We start from the raw sequence: 14,591 nt of genomic DNA on the forward strand, positions 1-14,591 counted from the left end.
CCTGATATTATTTGATTTTTGCCATATGCAGCGTGATTCAGCATAAACCTGAATGTTTTATGGAGCTCAAAACACCTTCAAATACCACGCACAAGATATTCATACTCTTTCGCTCGATATGTGAATACTCTTAGTCCTAACAAAAACTAACAAGACCCTTTTGTAGGAAATTTAATGTATTCATTTTTGTACATGGTTACGTGTTCACTGGAGGCCACAGTCTTAGAGTTGTGCAAGCAAAACGCGTTCGAATGTCAGATTAAGTTTTTATTGAGTAATTCGAAAACTACGTCCTCTAGCGAAAATGCATCCCAGTACAAAACGTAACTATATTAAATTTCCTAAAAAAGGGTCCTGTTCATTTTTTAGGACTAATAGTTTACGCAAATCGAGCGAGAGAATATGAAAATCTTGCACTTGTGTTTCCTGGCATAAAGTAACAATGCGGACGCGCTCGAACTGTGGTATTGACCGTTTAGGCACGGAGGAACTACAGAAAACACTCGCCTTGTACCTCCTTCCTGGTGGAATGACTGGAACTGATCGGCAGTCGGACCCCCTCCGTCTAATAGGCGCTGCTCATGCATGGCTGTTTACATCTTTGGGCGGGTTTAGTGACATTTCTGAACAGTCAAAGGGGCTGTGTCTGTGAACGTCTATCTTAAGGAGTTCTGGGAACCGGGGTGATGTAAAACTTTTTTTGATGTGTGTATAAAAGCCACCATATATGGGCGTCAACTGCAAGCCCCTGAAGACGGTGCGCGTGTGACGTCATGGCGTTCTTCCATTTCATTGGCCTATGTTGAAAAGACCTTTCAGAAGATATGCTTGATATTGCTCTACACCTTGAGAAAACACCCCAACATGCTTTTTCCGCGCTATGAGGTCAGAAACTCGGCATGCTCAACATTGAAGTTCAAATGCATGGTCAGTGTGGCGATGGCTTAAGATTCTGCAGCAGATTACAACTGTAGTGGGCACGGTATCATCGGCATTGGATCGTGGATCAATAGAAGCGTGTCTCGTTACACCAGGTCGACGATTGTGTCCGAATACGCCGTGATCTACGTAAACGGGTGCTCGAAACGCAGATCGGTTTCGGTAAAACTATGCTGTGGGGACATTCATTTGGACTTCCATCGGACTAGTGGTCGGAATCGAAGCCACTTTCAACAGCGTGAACGTCACTGCAGATCACCTGCTGCGCTTCACACTTAACTCCGTGATGGCGATGGAGTCTTGCAGCCGTATAACTGTCCATGTCACTAGGCCAGAATGCTGCCAGAGCGGTTTCAGGGGCACGACAGTGCTGTCTCGGCCACCAGATGTGCTGGCCTGGACCAGATGGAGTACATCTAGGGCACTGTAGGGCGCCAGCTCCGCAGCCGCCAACCACCAGCTCGTGATTCACGGTAACTGTGTGACCATCGTGTAGATGTCTGGTGTTATATACCTCCGGAAACCTACAGAGGAACTGTCGAACAAAATGTGGAATTTGTTGTGGGACATCGCCTCAGTCTCATTAGATTCATAAAGTTCCAGTAGATGGTGGCGCTATACGTAGCCTTAAAATAGCGTCTATAACGGAGGTGCGGTCCAAACTGAGAACTGCATTGTGTTTCTTTTAACGGAAAACTAAAACGTCGCAGATGTATACAGGGCCCTTCCAGAATGTCTAGGGAGACCTGGCAGTGAGCCGGCCGATGTGGCCGAGCGGTTCTAGGCGCTACAGTCTGGAACCGCGCGACCGCTACGGTCGCAGGTTCGAATCCTGCCTCGGGCATGGATGTGTGTGCTGTCCTTAGGTTAGTTAGGTTTAAGTAGTTCTACGTTCTAGGGGACTGATGACCTAAGATGTTAAGTCCCATAGTGCTCAGAGCCATTTGAACCATTTGAACCTAGCAGTGAACAAAAGCACGTTGAGCCGCTGGGCGTGGCGTCTGTCATCACCTGAACAAGGTCGCGCTAACCTGTCGAACCTCCCGCGTGCCGGTCGGCCGCACACAGCTGTGACTCCCGCAGAGTTGAAACTTGCGAATACTCTCAATCGAAATGAATTCAGCGAGTTCGTCGCCACAAAAATGCAAAAGAACTTATCCTTCTCCATGACAACGCAAGGCCTCACATAAGTCTGCTCACCCGAGAAGAACGCACAAAACTTCATTGGATTGTTCTTCCTCATCTACCGTGCAGCCCTTAATCTCGCACGTTTCGACTTCATACCTTAGGCCAATGAATGATGCACTCTGCAGGAAGCATTACGTGGATGCTGGCAAGGTTGTTGATGTAGCAAGACGTTGGCTCTGACGTCGATGAATAGAGTGGTACCAAGAGGGCTTACAGCCCTGCCATAAGGTGGCGCAAGGCCGTCACATATGTTGAAAAATACAGTTCTGAAGCTAAAAGAGCTGGGAAAAATATGGTGTATTGAATCCGGAATAAACCGAAATTGGTTTGAGCAAGAAAATGCGTTGCATTACTAATTGAATGCATCCCGTATTTCTTTTTCTGATATTGCGACTGATAACAATATGATCATCTTTAAGATGCCAGCAGCTGTCACTCCTGCAACGTCGGAACATGCGAAGCCTCTCATTCAAGGTGATCGACGGATCACAATCAAACAATTCTGTTGGCAGTGCTCGTACACTCGTCCACCAGTTGGAGTACTCAAAAGTGTGAACCCGGATCTCGCTCCTCCCGACTTTCATCTGTTTGGTCCAACGGAAGATGCACTCCTCGGGAAGCAATATGTGGATGATGGGGAGGTTATTGATCTAGCAAGACAAATGGTTCAAATGGCTCTGAGCACTATGGGACTTAACATCTGACATCATCAGTCCCCTAGAACTTAGAACTACTTAAACCTAGCTAACCTAAGGACATCACACACACCCATGCCAGAGGCAGGATTCGAACCTGCGACCGTAGCAGTCACGCGGTTCCGGACTGAAGGGCCTAGAACCGCACGGCCACCATGGCTGTCTAGCAAGACACTGGTTGAGACGATGACCAGTAAAACGGTACCATGTGAACATATAGTCCCTCCCAGAAGGTGGCATAAGGCAGTCGCCTTGAACGTAAATTATGTTGAAATATACGTTTTGTAGCCAAAAGAGTGAGTAATAATATGGTGTATTGGAATACTGTATAAAACCAACCTGCTTTCAGAAAAAAATGTGTTTCATTACTTAATCAGCTCCTCTAGCATGAACAGACTTGGAGGTATGCACAGCGCCAATGGGATAGATGACGTTTGGAAACCTATCACCTTGGTGCAGGACCAAGTGAAATGGTACGAGAGAATACACAGGCACTTTTGAGTAAGATAACGGAACTTGTTACAAACAATGAAAACTCTACCAGGAACAAGTAAGGATATACTGAAGCAGTGATTTTCAGATACCTTGATGATGGGTCTGAATTACTTACTAGGCTGCCTAAGCACTTGGTAGTATTATTATGTGAATGAGGTGTTTTGTCAATTTGGAGTAGTGAAGACATTGGACATACAATTACATTCCTCCTCGAACTGCAGGATAGCATGAATTGATGGGAAAACTGTACTTCGGAGTACAGTGTTCCAGAGAACCACGAAGGACTATGTTAATAGAATTAAACAGGGTACTAAGTGTACGTCTCTTTCCTTTTCTGAGGAATAAGTTGTTAACAACATGCTGGAGGGAATGTGTCCAGTGCAGAGCACACGAATAACATCTAGTACTTGTCCATGAAACTTTATACAACTGGAGCAACTGAATCAGGTAGCTGAGGACGTATGGGAATCAGATGGTAAGATACGAGATGGGAGCAGCTTAGCGTTAGTGCTGGAGTAGGATCGAGGGCCTCTGGCCAGGGAACGCATCTGAGAAAACGTTAGATGTTTCAGGTGCCGCCGTGACGGTCATTTTAGCCAGGGACTCTCCGCATAGAGGTGGATGTGTCAATAGATGACAGTGGAGAAAACGAGTGTTGTAAAGAGTGCAAAGGTGTTACAGGATTATCGCTTCTCGGGTCTGTTTTGTATGAGCTAGTGTTAATAGAGAACCGGTATGTGCACTGCTCGATACGGGCCGTTCTCCTACCTTAATGTCCGCCCCGGTAGCTGAGTGGTCAGCGTGACAGACTGTCAATCCTAAGGGCCCGGGTTCGATTCCCGGCTGGGTCGGAAATTTTCTCCGCTCAGGGACTGGGTGTTGTGTTGTCCTAATCATCATCATTTCATCCCCATCGACGCGCAGGTCGCCGAAGTGGCGTCAAATCGAAAGACCTGCACCAGGCGAACGGTCTACCCGCGGGAGGCCCTAGCCACACGACATTTCCTACCTTAATCAGTCAGGGTTTTTATTTGTTACACAAGAATTTATTTATGGCTTTATGCGGTCGAGGTGAATCGTGCAAGGTGACCAATTCAAGCGAAATGCACTTTTAACGTGTTCTTGTTGTTAGATTACGTATACGTAACGTCATATGGCATATTACGATCCGGGAAGTTCGTAGGTTGTGAGTTCCCCTGATCGTCGTCCTGTTGGGTAATCCCTAATTGGCTCGAGAATAGTTTTTTCTTTCGTTTTTCTCCTCAAACTGTCACTGAATTTTGAAGATTTGTAGTTCACTTGGCTGTGCATCCTGCGGTTACTGACAATCGCTTTCGGGAGACATCTCCCTACGGGCTGAGCCATTTGGACACGGAGCAGCGTGAACATTTGTAGAATTTTTGTGAAGATATTAGAAATTAGAGATGTTCTCACCAGCCATTTCGGGCTTGTAAGGTGCGAAGAGTGTAAAATCGAACTAACAGGCGCTATTATGGTCAGGCATCCTCCTTGTCATCTGTTTCCTCCGTAAATGAAGCAAATAAGCGTCTCAGTGAATGAGATGCTGTGAGAGGGAGTTATCAGACCCACCACGTTCCCGCATTTCTCCCTACTTTTCTGGTCCCAAAACCACAGAGGACGGGGGTCCAACCTCTTACGGACTGCCGCACATCCAATAATAAGATTCTTCCACATTCTGTACCCTTGCCTGATTTGCACCCATATATTTCAGCGTTTCAGAAGGCAAAAGTGTCCGTTACCTTTGATCACAATCAAACTTATTTCCAACTGTCCTTGGCTGAGGAATTAAAACCAGTAACTGCTTTTGTGACTGATTAGAACCCTTTCGAATACAACCAGGTTTCTGTTGTCCTGTCCACCACCTCATATTTCGGATAATGCATTTTCAGATTGAAATTTTAGCATTGCATATAGCTATTCAGGTGATATTGTTATGTTATTCAAAATTTTCAAGAGCATCTGGGCAATATTAGAGTGTTACTCGAACGTTTCCAAGAATCAGGATCTGCTATTAAGCCAACTAACGTGAAATTCGCCCAGCCCGAGGTCTCCTTATTAGCCACTTAGTTCCAACTGTGGTAGCTGGCATCGACCAGGCACGGCAGGAAGAAAATCGTGCCGGCTCATCGCTTAAGACTGTGAAGGCAGTGGCTCGCTTCACGGGCATGGCGATCTTTTTTTGTTTTTTCAAGAGTTTCTCCGGTTAATGAGTTGAGAAAAAAGGAGAAAATCTTAATGAGGTCCGACCCAGCAGGCATCATTTGAAACTATGAAAGGTGCCCTGGCAAGCGATCCTGTTCTGACGATGCCCAATTTGGGAAAGAATTTATTGTGGAAATGGACACATCTATGCCTAGGGTTGCCGCTATCACACATCAAGAACATCCAACTGGTTGGCGGCCTGTGGTTTAGCCGTTTCGCAGTTTTTCCACTCTGATAGTTAAATACTCCGTGTATGAACTGAAGGCGTTGGCAGTATTTTGTGTCTCAGAAAATTAATTAATAATTTTAAGAATAATAAATACAATGGAAATTTACTGTAAATGTTCCTCGTTTAATTTCGATTTTCTTGTGATCTAGGTGCGATTATCCCGCTACCTATCGGAGAAATCTCATTTCAGACTCCTTTGTTTGTCTTCTTTCTTCAAAAGTTAGACTCCAGCCTTTGCATTCATACAATAAAGGAAGAATAAAATCTTTGTGCGGTTTGAATAGGTTTTTCAGTTTCTAATTTAAGTTTTCATGTTCGTTGGCTTGTACCACAGAAATGCCAAACTCTTTTGACACATCTTCTAATTTTGTGTAGTAAAGACAATACCTCGGATCTTTAAATCCGTTTATTTGACGATTATTTGTCCATTTATTACAAATAGTTCTGACTATTTAATATTGTCAGACAGATAATGATGACGTAGCTCACGAAACACGTAGGTGGGTGTTAATATAGCGTTAGTGTGTGTTGTATGCCGAATGGATATAATAGTTAACTTACCAACCACAATCTTAGGCCCATGAGATAAATGATGTTCATATACATTTACATAGTTTGCTTACTATGGCGCCTCAAAGAAAGTATTAAACTGTGGGTGAGGTGACGAAAGGTACGAATTGATTTATTATTTACCCTTACAATGACTATGAGAATATGATTCACGAAATTGTATTTATTATAAAGCATCAAGTCTCACTTATAGAAAGTGCTTCAGCAAGCAGTCTTTTTTTATCCATAGTTGTCAGCAACATATTGTCCGAAAACACGAATTGCTTCAAAGAATGGTGTCACAATGCTGAGGATGTCGGATGCTGGAGGGTCGAAACCTGTGTCTCCGCCACCAGGCAGTTCAATGCCGAAGGAGAGGTTCACTCCGGGCACACCTTTCACCCAGTCGTTGCTCACGCCAGACGCTGCGTCTGTGAAAACATGGGTCGTCCAATCGCTTAGAAACACACATCTTTCTTATTATCCTCACATACACGTCAGCCTACAAGAACAGAGAACGAAATCTTAGAAATTAAGAAAAAAAACAACACATTTTTAAAGATTAGAAGCCTCTTGGATTGTCGGGTTCAACAATTAAGTGATAAATTGGCCTTCATTCACAACTGCTTCTTGATCTACGCCTATATACATATTCCGTAAACCACTGCATACTATTAGTAATTTTTTTTACTCGCAAACAGAGAGCATCAACACGAAGGTAGGAATAAAGTTTAACTACCGCTTCCAAAAAATGAAGTTGCATTTTCTTTTTATTTGAAAGAACATTTTTGTACTCCTGGTACACTTTGAAATCCCCGGGCCATAGTGGAATAGCATGCCGCTAGAGCTGCAAAACAAAATGGCACAGGGCTTTGATAAATTGTATTGTCGTTGTAATTCGTTTTTACATTACAGAGGGAACAACACTTCAACAATCCATGCTGAATTGGTGGGAGTACGCAGGAGGAACATTTTGATTGCGTGACTGGCTGGTAAAATCTGCTCCCTTCAGGCATATTAAGAGGAAGCAAGGAGAGAATTTATCAGGATCAAGGGAGACGGAGGAGAGGAGGATTGTCTGTAATTGGCAGTTGGTTAGAAGTCAGGGAGAAATAGAACGCAGTATGATATTTTTATGACCAACCCTAAAGACATTTATCAACCACTGCCAGAGATAAGTGGAAGGGAGTCTCAGGTAGGACTTGGAGCAGGAAATGTGCAGCACACTTCAGCTGATAATGAACCTCTTCAGCGTAATCTGTAGTAAGGCTCATTTGAAACTGTTACGTGAACAATTATGACAGGAAAACTATTAGCTACTGATGACTCACCCTGTGCATCAGGAGGGTGACAGAAAATGAGTGTCCGGGAAGTGCAGAGATCAGCCTTCTATGGGATGTATGCATTACACTTCACAAAAGGGACATCGTCGACAGTCAAGAAATGTTCAAAACAAACCATTAACTTGGACCATCAACACCGAATGAAAAATGGCGCGCCAACTTGATGACAAAGGCTCGCACCATAAAGATCAAAGGCGAACTTCTTGGCAGTTTACAAACCGTGCGGGGTGGTCAGCTGGGTATCCACTCTCAAAGAATGCACATAGAATCATATTGGTGTACCGGGTTGATGGAAACTGATGGAATGTAATGGCGTGCAACCGAGTGCGAAACAGTTTGTCGTAGAGGTTATTGTGAAACTGGCTATCCTTTAGGGCGTAGCTGCAGATAGTGCGGTAATATGCTACAGGCACGGAAAAAGCAACCATCCAGATCTGAATTTGTCTGGTCGTTCCAGATGATATGAACTGCAATGCCAAACGCTTTTCAGAAGTGATAGTTTGCTCTGCAGCGACATGATTTTTATACCCAGACCAGGAATCAAGAAAAAGCAAGTATTTTGACCAGCTGCTCATACCGTTGCTGTAGTTCTCTTACGCCAATTTTCCCACTCCTTCTTGCTGTGACGTAAATAATGCGTACTGCCCTTCCTATACCTCGCACACTTAAAAGAGCAGCAGGGGGCAAAGTACAGGGCTATTACAAATGATTGAAGTGATTTCATAAATTCACTGTAGCTCCATTCATTGACATATGGTCACGACACACTACAGATATGTAGAAAAACTCATAAAGTTTTGTTCGGCTGAAGCCGCACTTCAGGTTTCTGCCGTCAGAGCGCTCGAGAGCGCAGTGAGACAAAATGGCGACAGGAGCCGAGAAAGCGTATGTCGTGCTTGAAATGCACTCACATCAGTCAGTCATAACAGTGCAACGACACTTCAGGACGAAGTTCAACAAAGATCCACCAACTGCTAACTCCATTCGGCGACGGTATGCGCAGTATAAAGCTTCTGGATGCCTCTGTAAGGGGAAATCAACGGGTCGGCCTGCAGTGAGCGAAGAAACGGTTGAACGCGTGCGGGCAAGTTTCACGCGTAGCCCGCGGAAAATTGGCTCATGCCACAACTGGAGACCGACAGCGCCGACTTCATCTTTCAACAGGATGGTGCTCCACCGCACTTCCATCATGATGTTCGGCATTTCTTAAACAGGAGATTGGAAAACCGATGGATCGGTCGTGGTGGAGATCATGATCAGCAATTCATGTCATGGCCTCCACGCTCTCCCGACTTAACCCCATGCGATTTCTTTCTGTGGGGTTATGTGAAAGATTCAGTGTTTAAACCTCCTCTACCAAGAAACGTGCCAGAACTGCGAGCTCGCATCAACGATGCTTTCGAACTCATTGATGGGGACATGCTGCGCTGAGTGTGGGAGGAACTTGATTATCGGCTTGATGTCTGCCGAATCACTAAAGGGGCACATATCGAACATTTGTGAATGCCTAAAAAAACTTTTTGAGTTTTTGTATGTGTGTGCAAAGCATTTTGAAAATATCTCAAATAATAAAATTATTGTAGACCTGTGAAATCGCTTCAATCATTTGTAATAACCCTGTACTTCCAACTTCACGCTGCACGGAAACAACGTTCCAGCCAATTTACCATCGAGATTAACAGTTGGCATAATTGTACACTCTCTCTGTACCTCTGATTTCCAGGATTCCTCTCATATGCATTTGCTCTTCAGATCCAGAATGGGTGGAGCTGAAAACAAATTCCTTACTGAACTATAGAATACGTTTGTTTATCTCATCTACAAATTTTCGGGCAGATTCCGCTGTTTGCTGTACATCGTCAAGTTGACGCTTTGTTTGAAATTTGGTTATCTTCACGTCTTCCAGTTCTGTGGCACTGTTTGAAGTTATGCAGCCATCCACTGCAACTCATATCGTGCACAGTTTGAGTGCATGACGTAATAGATGACTATCAGCTACATTTTGTAAATTATATCGAGCATCCTTGAAAAGCGTAAACACCAATTTTTGTAACAAGTCTCCCTTGCCCTTCTTCGATATCCGTAGTTTTTCTTATGCGCTACACAGTCACATTTCTGCGGAATTATTCAAAATCTATTTATAATGTTTTTTTTTCTTTTTTCCTTTTTTTACCGTGCTGCGGATGATCTCCCATGTAGGTAATTATGTTTAGTTCCCGTTCTTGGACAGCGATGCTCCTTTACTACCTTTCACTGGGAACCGGATTTGTGACACCCTGTCCGACAAGGATGATGAACTACATGGCTTGGCACCTGTTTCCATATCACTTTCACTTGTTAAGCACATACTGTCATCACTGTATTCCTCATGTACACTGTCCGCACAATCGAGCGTATAGGAGACCCCACATTCCACTGACTCATCTTACAGAAACGCTAATATTGCATCTGTCATTTCTTTCTCACTCTGCGAAATTCCTTGGTTTCATTTCTGACGAAATGTCAACTTCGTAACTATTGTTGTAGATATAATGCAAATGTTTGCTTTGTTTATCGTTGCCATTACTCTGCTTTGTATCAACACCACTTGCACTGCAGCACTGTTGTGAGTGCCTAGTTGACTAAACAGTTTAAATACGCTCCGTAGCCAAATGCTGCGCTCACCACTGGATACCTCTAGTCCCACCCCGTATTGTCATTAGCAGCCAATATTGTGGTAGCATGGTAGACAATGTCCCTTTTGGTCAATAGTACGATAAGGTTTGCCACAATGACTGCATCCGTTATCGACAATGTGACCACAAATATCGGCAGGGAAGAGTGAGATGGCCGGCCAGAGTGGCCGAGCGGTTAAAGGCGCTACAGTCTGGAACCGCACGACCGCTACGGTCACAGGTTCGAATCCTGCCTCGGGCATGGATGTGTGTGATGTCCTTAGGTTAGTTAGGTTTAAGTAGTTCTAAGTTCTAGGGGACTTATGACCACAGCAGTTGAGTCCCATAGTGCTCAGAGCCATTTGAACCATTTTTGAAGAGTGAGATGTAGCTGCAAAACATCTTGGACACTCAGACCATTTCCGCCAAATGATAACAGTAAAATAGGATATGGAGAAATATCCCCAACTATAGACTTGCAAAAGATGTTTCTCAGGAATCAAACTACAAGGTTTTTTAAGAGAACTATCAAACCAAAGATTGGGGTAAATTATACAGAAAAACTAATGTAATTGTGAAATCGGTATCAGTATACTAAAAAGCAAATTGACAATCGCATGGAAGTCCTCACAACCCTTAAGTACCTTAGTTCCAAAAAAGTCGTCGTGATGAACCAGAGTTCTTAAATTTCTATCATAGGTACAAAAATATGTATAAGATGCTGATTGCTGTAAAAAAAGTTATTTAATGATGAAATCATATACACTGCAAATATCAAATGCAAAGCAAACTCTGATGTCATTAAACAGGAAACAGAGAGTGATAAACAGGGGAGAGTGGGACAATACTGACTGGGCAGACCAAACCGACCCCTAGAAAATTACCTGTCAGGTGCAGCTATTGGGCGTCAACATTATGAAGCAGTGAAGTCAGTGATTATGAGAAGTTCGAAAATGGTTTCGTTTGCATACTGGCCACTGTTTGGATTGTGTGAATTTTTGAAGTTTTAGACAGTTTATTTTCCAAGTTGCACAAACTTTATCGATGGTTTTGAGAATTAATACACCAATCTGATTTACTATTAGGGAATAAGTATTGTTGGTTGGTTGATTTGGAATTTGGGAGGAGCGGGCCAAGCAGCGAGGTCATTGTTACCATCGGAAGGAAGTCGGCTGTGCCCTTTCAAAGCATTCATGCCGGCATTTGTCTGAAGAGATTTAGGGAAATCACGGAAAATCTAAATCAGGATGGCTGGACGCGGGTTTGAACCGTCGCCCTCCCGAATGCCAGTCCAGTGTGTTAACCACAGCGCCACCTCGCTCGTTAAGAAAGTATTTTTATTCAGTGCGTTTGGTTGTGTTTTTGTAGTAAAGGTAGCTTACCAGCTGTTGCTCAATAACTTTAAATCGCCATATTTGTTTCATTGTGTACTGTGGGGAAAATCCGTAGATCGAAGATCGGTTTTGCCGTACAATGTAATACCACTCAATTCAGTGTTCTATTATACGACTTCGTAAAATAATAAAAACTCCGAATTAGTAATCTTAAGTGTTTCATTAAATTTACTCTAAATGGGGATGGAAGTTAACATGAAATAAAAAGGTTTCGCCCAAATTTTTACTTTTTACTTAACACAATAACTGTTTTACTTGTTACACAAAAAAGTTAAAGCCGCAGGAAATTGGTATTTTTAGCAGGGCCTAAGGCAAGTAGAAAGTTCTCTTCAAATTAACAAAGCAACTTCTTTAATTTTTTAATACTCACGGCAAATACTGATGTGTAATTTTTATGTTCCTAAATCTAACGCACCTGCAATTTCATTTCAGATATGGTGAGAAACCACTCGGTGAGGAACAACTCGGCAGAGTTTGTCACAAGAAGGAATGAAGGAGGCAGCAAATGCAGTCCTTGAAGGATAGATGGGATACACTGCAGCATCTGAATCCTTCAACATACCTAGAACAACCATGATTTTCCGGGTAAAAAAAGCGTGAAAAAATGAAATGAGGTCCGACCTGGCTTCTGAAAAGCGATTAGGTCGCTATGATACTGTGTTTTCTGAAGCTCAAGAAAAGGAAATAGTAGAGTACGTGTTATTTATGAGAGAGACTCTTTGGCCTTACAATTTCTAATCTACGCCGACTAGCATTTGATTTAGCAGAGATAAATATCATAAATCATACCTTTAACAGAGTCGAGAAAATGGAAGGTAAAGACTGTTACTACGATTTCGTTAGCCGACATACTGAATTAAAACAAAGATTACCAGAGCAATTTATACGAAGTCCGAAATTAAACCAAACGATGTGTACAATGCGGATGAGACAGGGATTCTCAGTCCCAAACAAACCTTGAAAGATGTCAGCCTTGCGAGGAAAAAAAAAAAAAAAGGATTTTTATCTTCTGCAGAACGTGGTGTACTTGTTACTTCAGGAACATGACTGTATGATTCAGCTGGGAACTATATGCCGCCAATGTTTGTATTTCCCAGGAAGAAGGAAAATCTTTTGTTAACGGATGATGCTCCTCCATGATCCTTCCCCTGTTAGCATGACTTCGGGTGGATCAATAAGGACACTCTAATCTGGTGTAAGAAATTCGTCGAATTTCCTAACCCTTCACTGGAAAAACCAGTTTTGATAATTTTGACGGACATGAACACACACATTGTTCAACCCATACATGTTTCTTTCACGGCCCATTTGAGTGCTTACTACGGAACAAGAAGCTAGGCAGTGGTTAATTGGGAATCCTGGGTGTTGCATCACCATCTAGCAAATCATTAAGCTTGTGAATAGGGCTTTCACAAGAGCTGCTCTAATGCAGACTCCCATAAACGGCTTCGAGAAGACCGGAATACAGCCATTCAATACAAACGTGTTCCCTGATTACTTGTATGCTCAATGTGAAACTACTGTTAGGCCAGAAAAATCAGATTCTACAAACTGTCCGTCATCAACTTCAACAGAATCATCGAACACTGCACCAAGTGCTGCACAGTCCCAGGGCTCTGCAATCTTCCTGAGTCTGGATTCTAGAATAACTGATGACAATCGTTTTCAACCATCTATATCTGTGATACCTGATGCTACGTGATTTCGGCATTCAACTTGTGAAGCACGCAATGAAGAAGTTAACAAGCCTTCATTTCTGGAGCAGCACGTTCACCACATACGTCGTCTGGGCCAACCCCAGTAGGCCTACGAAAAATACCATTGAAAGAAACAGGAGCATTTCTAATATCATCTAAATTACTAATGGCACCCCCACAAGAAAAGGAGAGAGTTCACAAGCACAATGGAAGGAAAAAAGGAAAGACAGCCATCCTCACATCCTCACCTTACAAATAAGAACTGGAGACAGAGAAGAAGAAAAAAGAAGAGCAAAGGAAAATTAAAGAAGAAAGAATGAAAGCTAAAAACAATGGAGCACAGGGAAAAGATACTAAAAATAAAAGATGTCCAAAGAGAAAGCCTTATTTTCAGTCTAAGCTCCAAACTAAATCTGAAAATAGCAAGCTAAAAGAAAAGGAAGTGAAAATTAATGTCGATAAAGATGACGACGACTTGAATGAAGAAGAGGCTTGCATATTCTTCAGTGAATTATATTCTAACTCAAAGGACAGGGAGGGGTGAATTCAGTGTCTGAACTGTAAGGAATGGGCCCACGAGGCCAGTACAAATTGTGACGAAGTAGATTACAATTTCGTTTATGACTTTTTGTTCTTAAAACTTAAATGCAACCTCATGTAGTGTTAATTTCTTGTTTCATATTGATAAATGTCTCATCACTTTTTAAAAATTCATTTGTATAGTTTTCTTTGTAAATTCTGTAACATAATTCTTACATTTAAATCTTATGGGTTTCTGTTTTACCTGTGGGGTAAACGAAAGGAAAAAATTTACAAAAATTAAACCCCTTATTATCACATTATACATGATTATTATACATCTTTAATATGCACATAATATTAAAAACCTCATTCTACAAAAAAATAACAGAAGTCCGATTTTCATGCACTAAAGTGGTACTTGATGCTCTTCTCAAAGATAAGTGAGTCACAGGCACATTTCTCGATATTCTTATGGCTTCTGATACTGTTAAACACAAGATTCTATTAAAGAAACCATTAGAAGTAAGAGGTGTAGCTAACGAGTGGTACCGACTATACCTATCAGACATATACATAGAGTAGAAATAACACATACCTCAAATAAACTAAGCCTTTAGTGAAAGACTTAACAGAAGCAAAATACGTTAGTATGAGTTCCTCAGG

The 14,591-nt window shown here is 42.5% G+C and overlaps 1 protein-coding gene across 1 annotated transcript in view; it reads right to left on the reverse strand.

Annotated features, from left to right (window-relative positions):
- Positions 1–6,558: 6,558 nt before the first annotated feature.
- LOC126188705 (carboxypeptidase B-like) overlaps positions 6,559–14,591 on the reverse strand; it is a 54,706-nt gene continuing 46,673 nt past the window's right edge. The window contains exon 6 of the mRNA XM_049930312.1: positions 6,559–6,749. Within this exon, the coding sequence (XP_049786269.1) occupies positions 6,559–6,749 (191 nt within the window). The remainder of the gene's footprint in view (positions 6,750–14,591) is intronic.

Source organism: Schistocerca cancellata, chromosome 5 (assembly GCF_023864275.1).
Source record: "Schistocerca cancellata isolate TAMUIC-IGC-003103 chromosome 5, iqSchCanc2.1, whole genome shotgun sequence".
Taxonomy (NCBI): domain Eukaryota; kingdom Metazoa; phylum Arthropoda; class Insecta; order Orthoptera; family Acrididae; genus Schistocerca; species Schistocerca cancellata.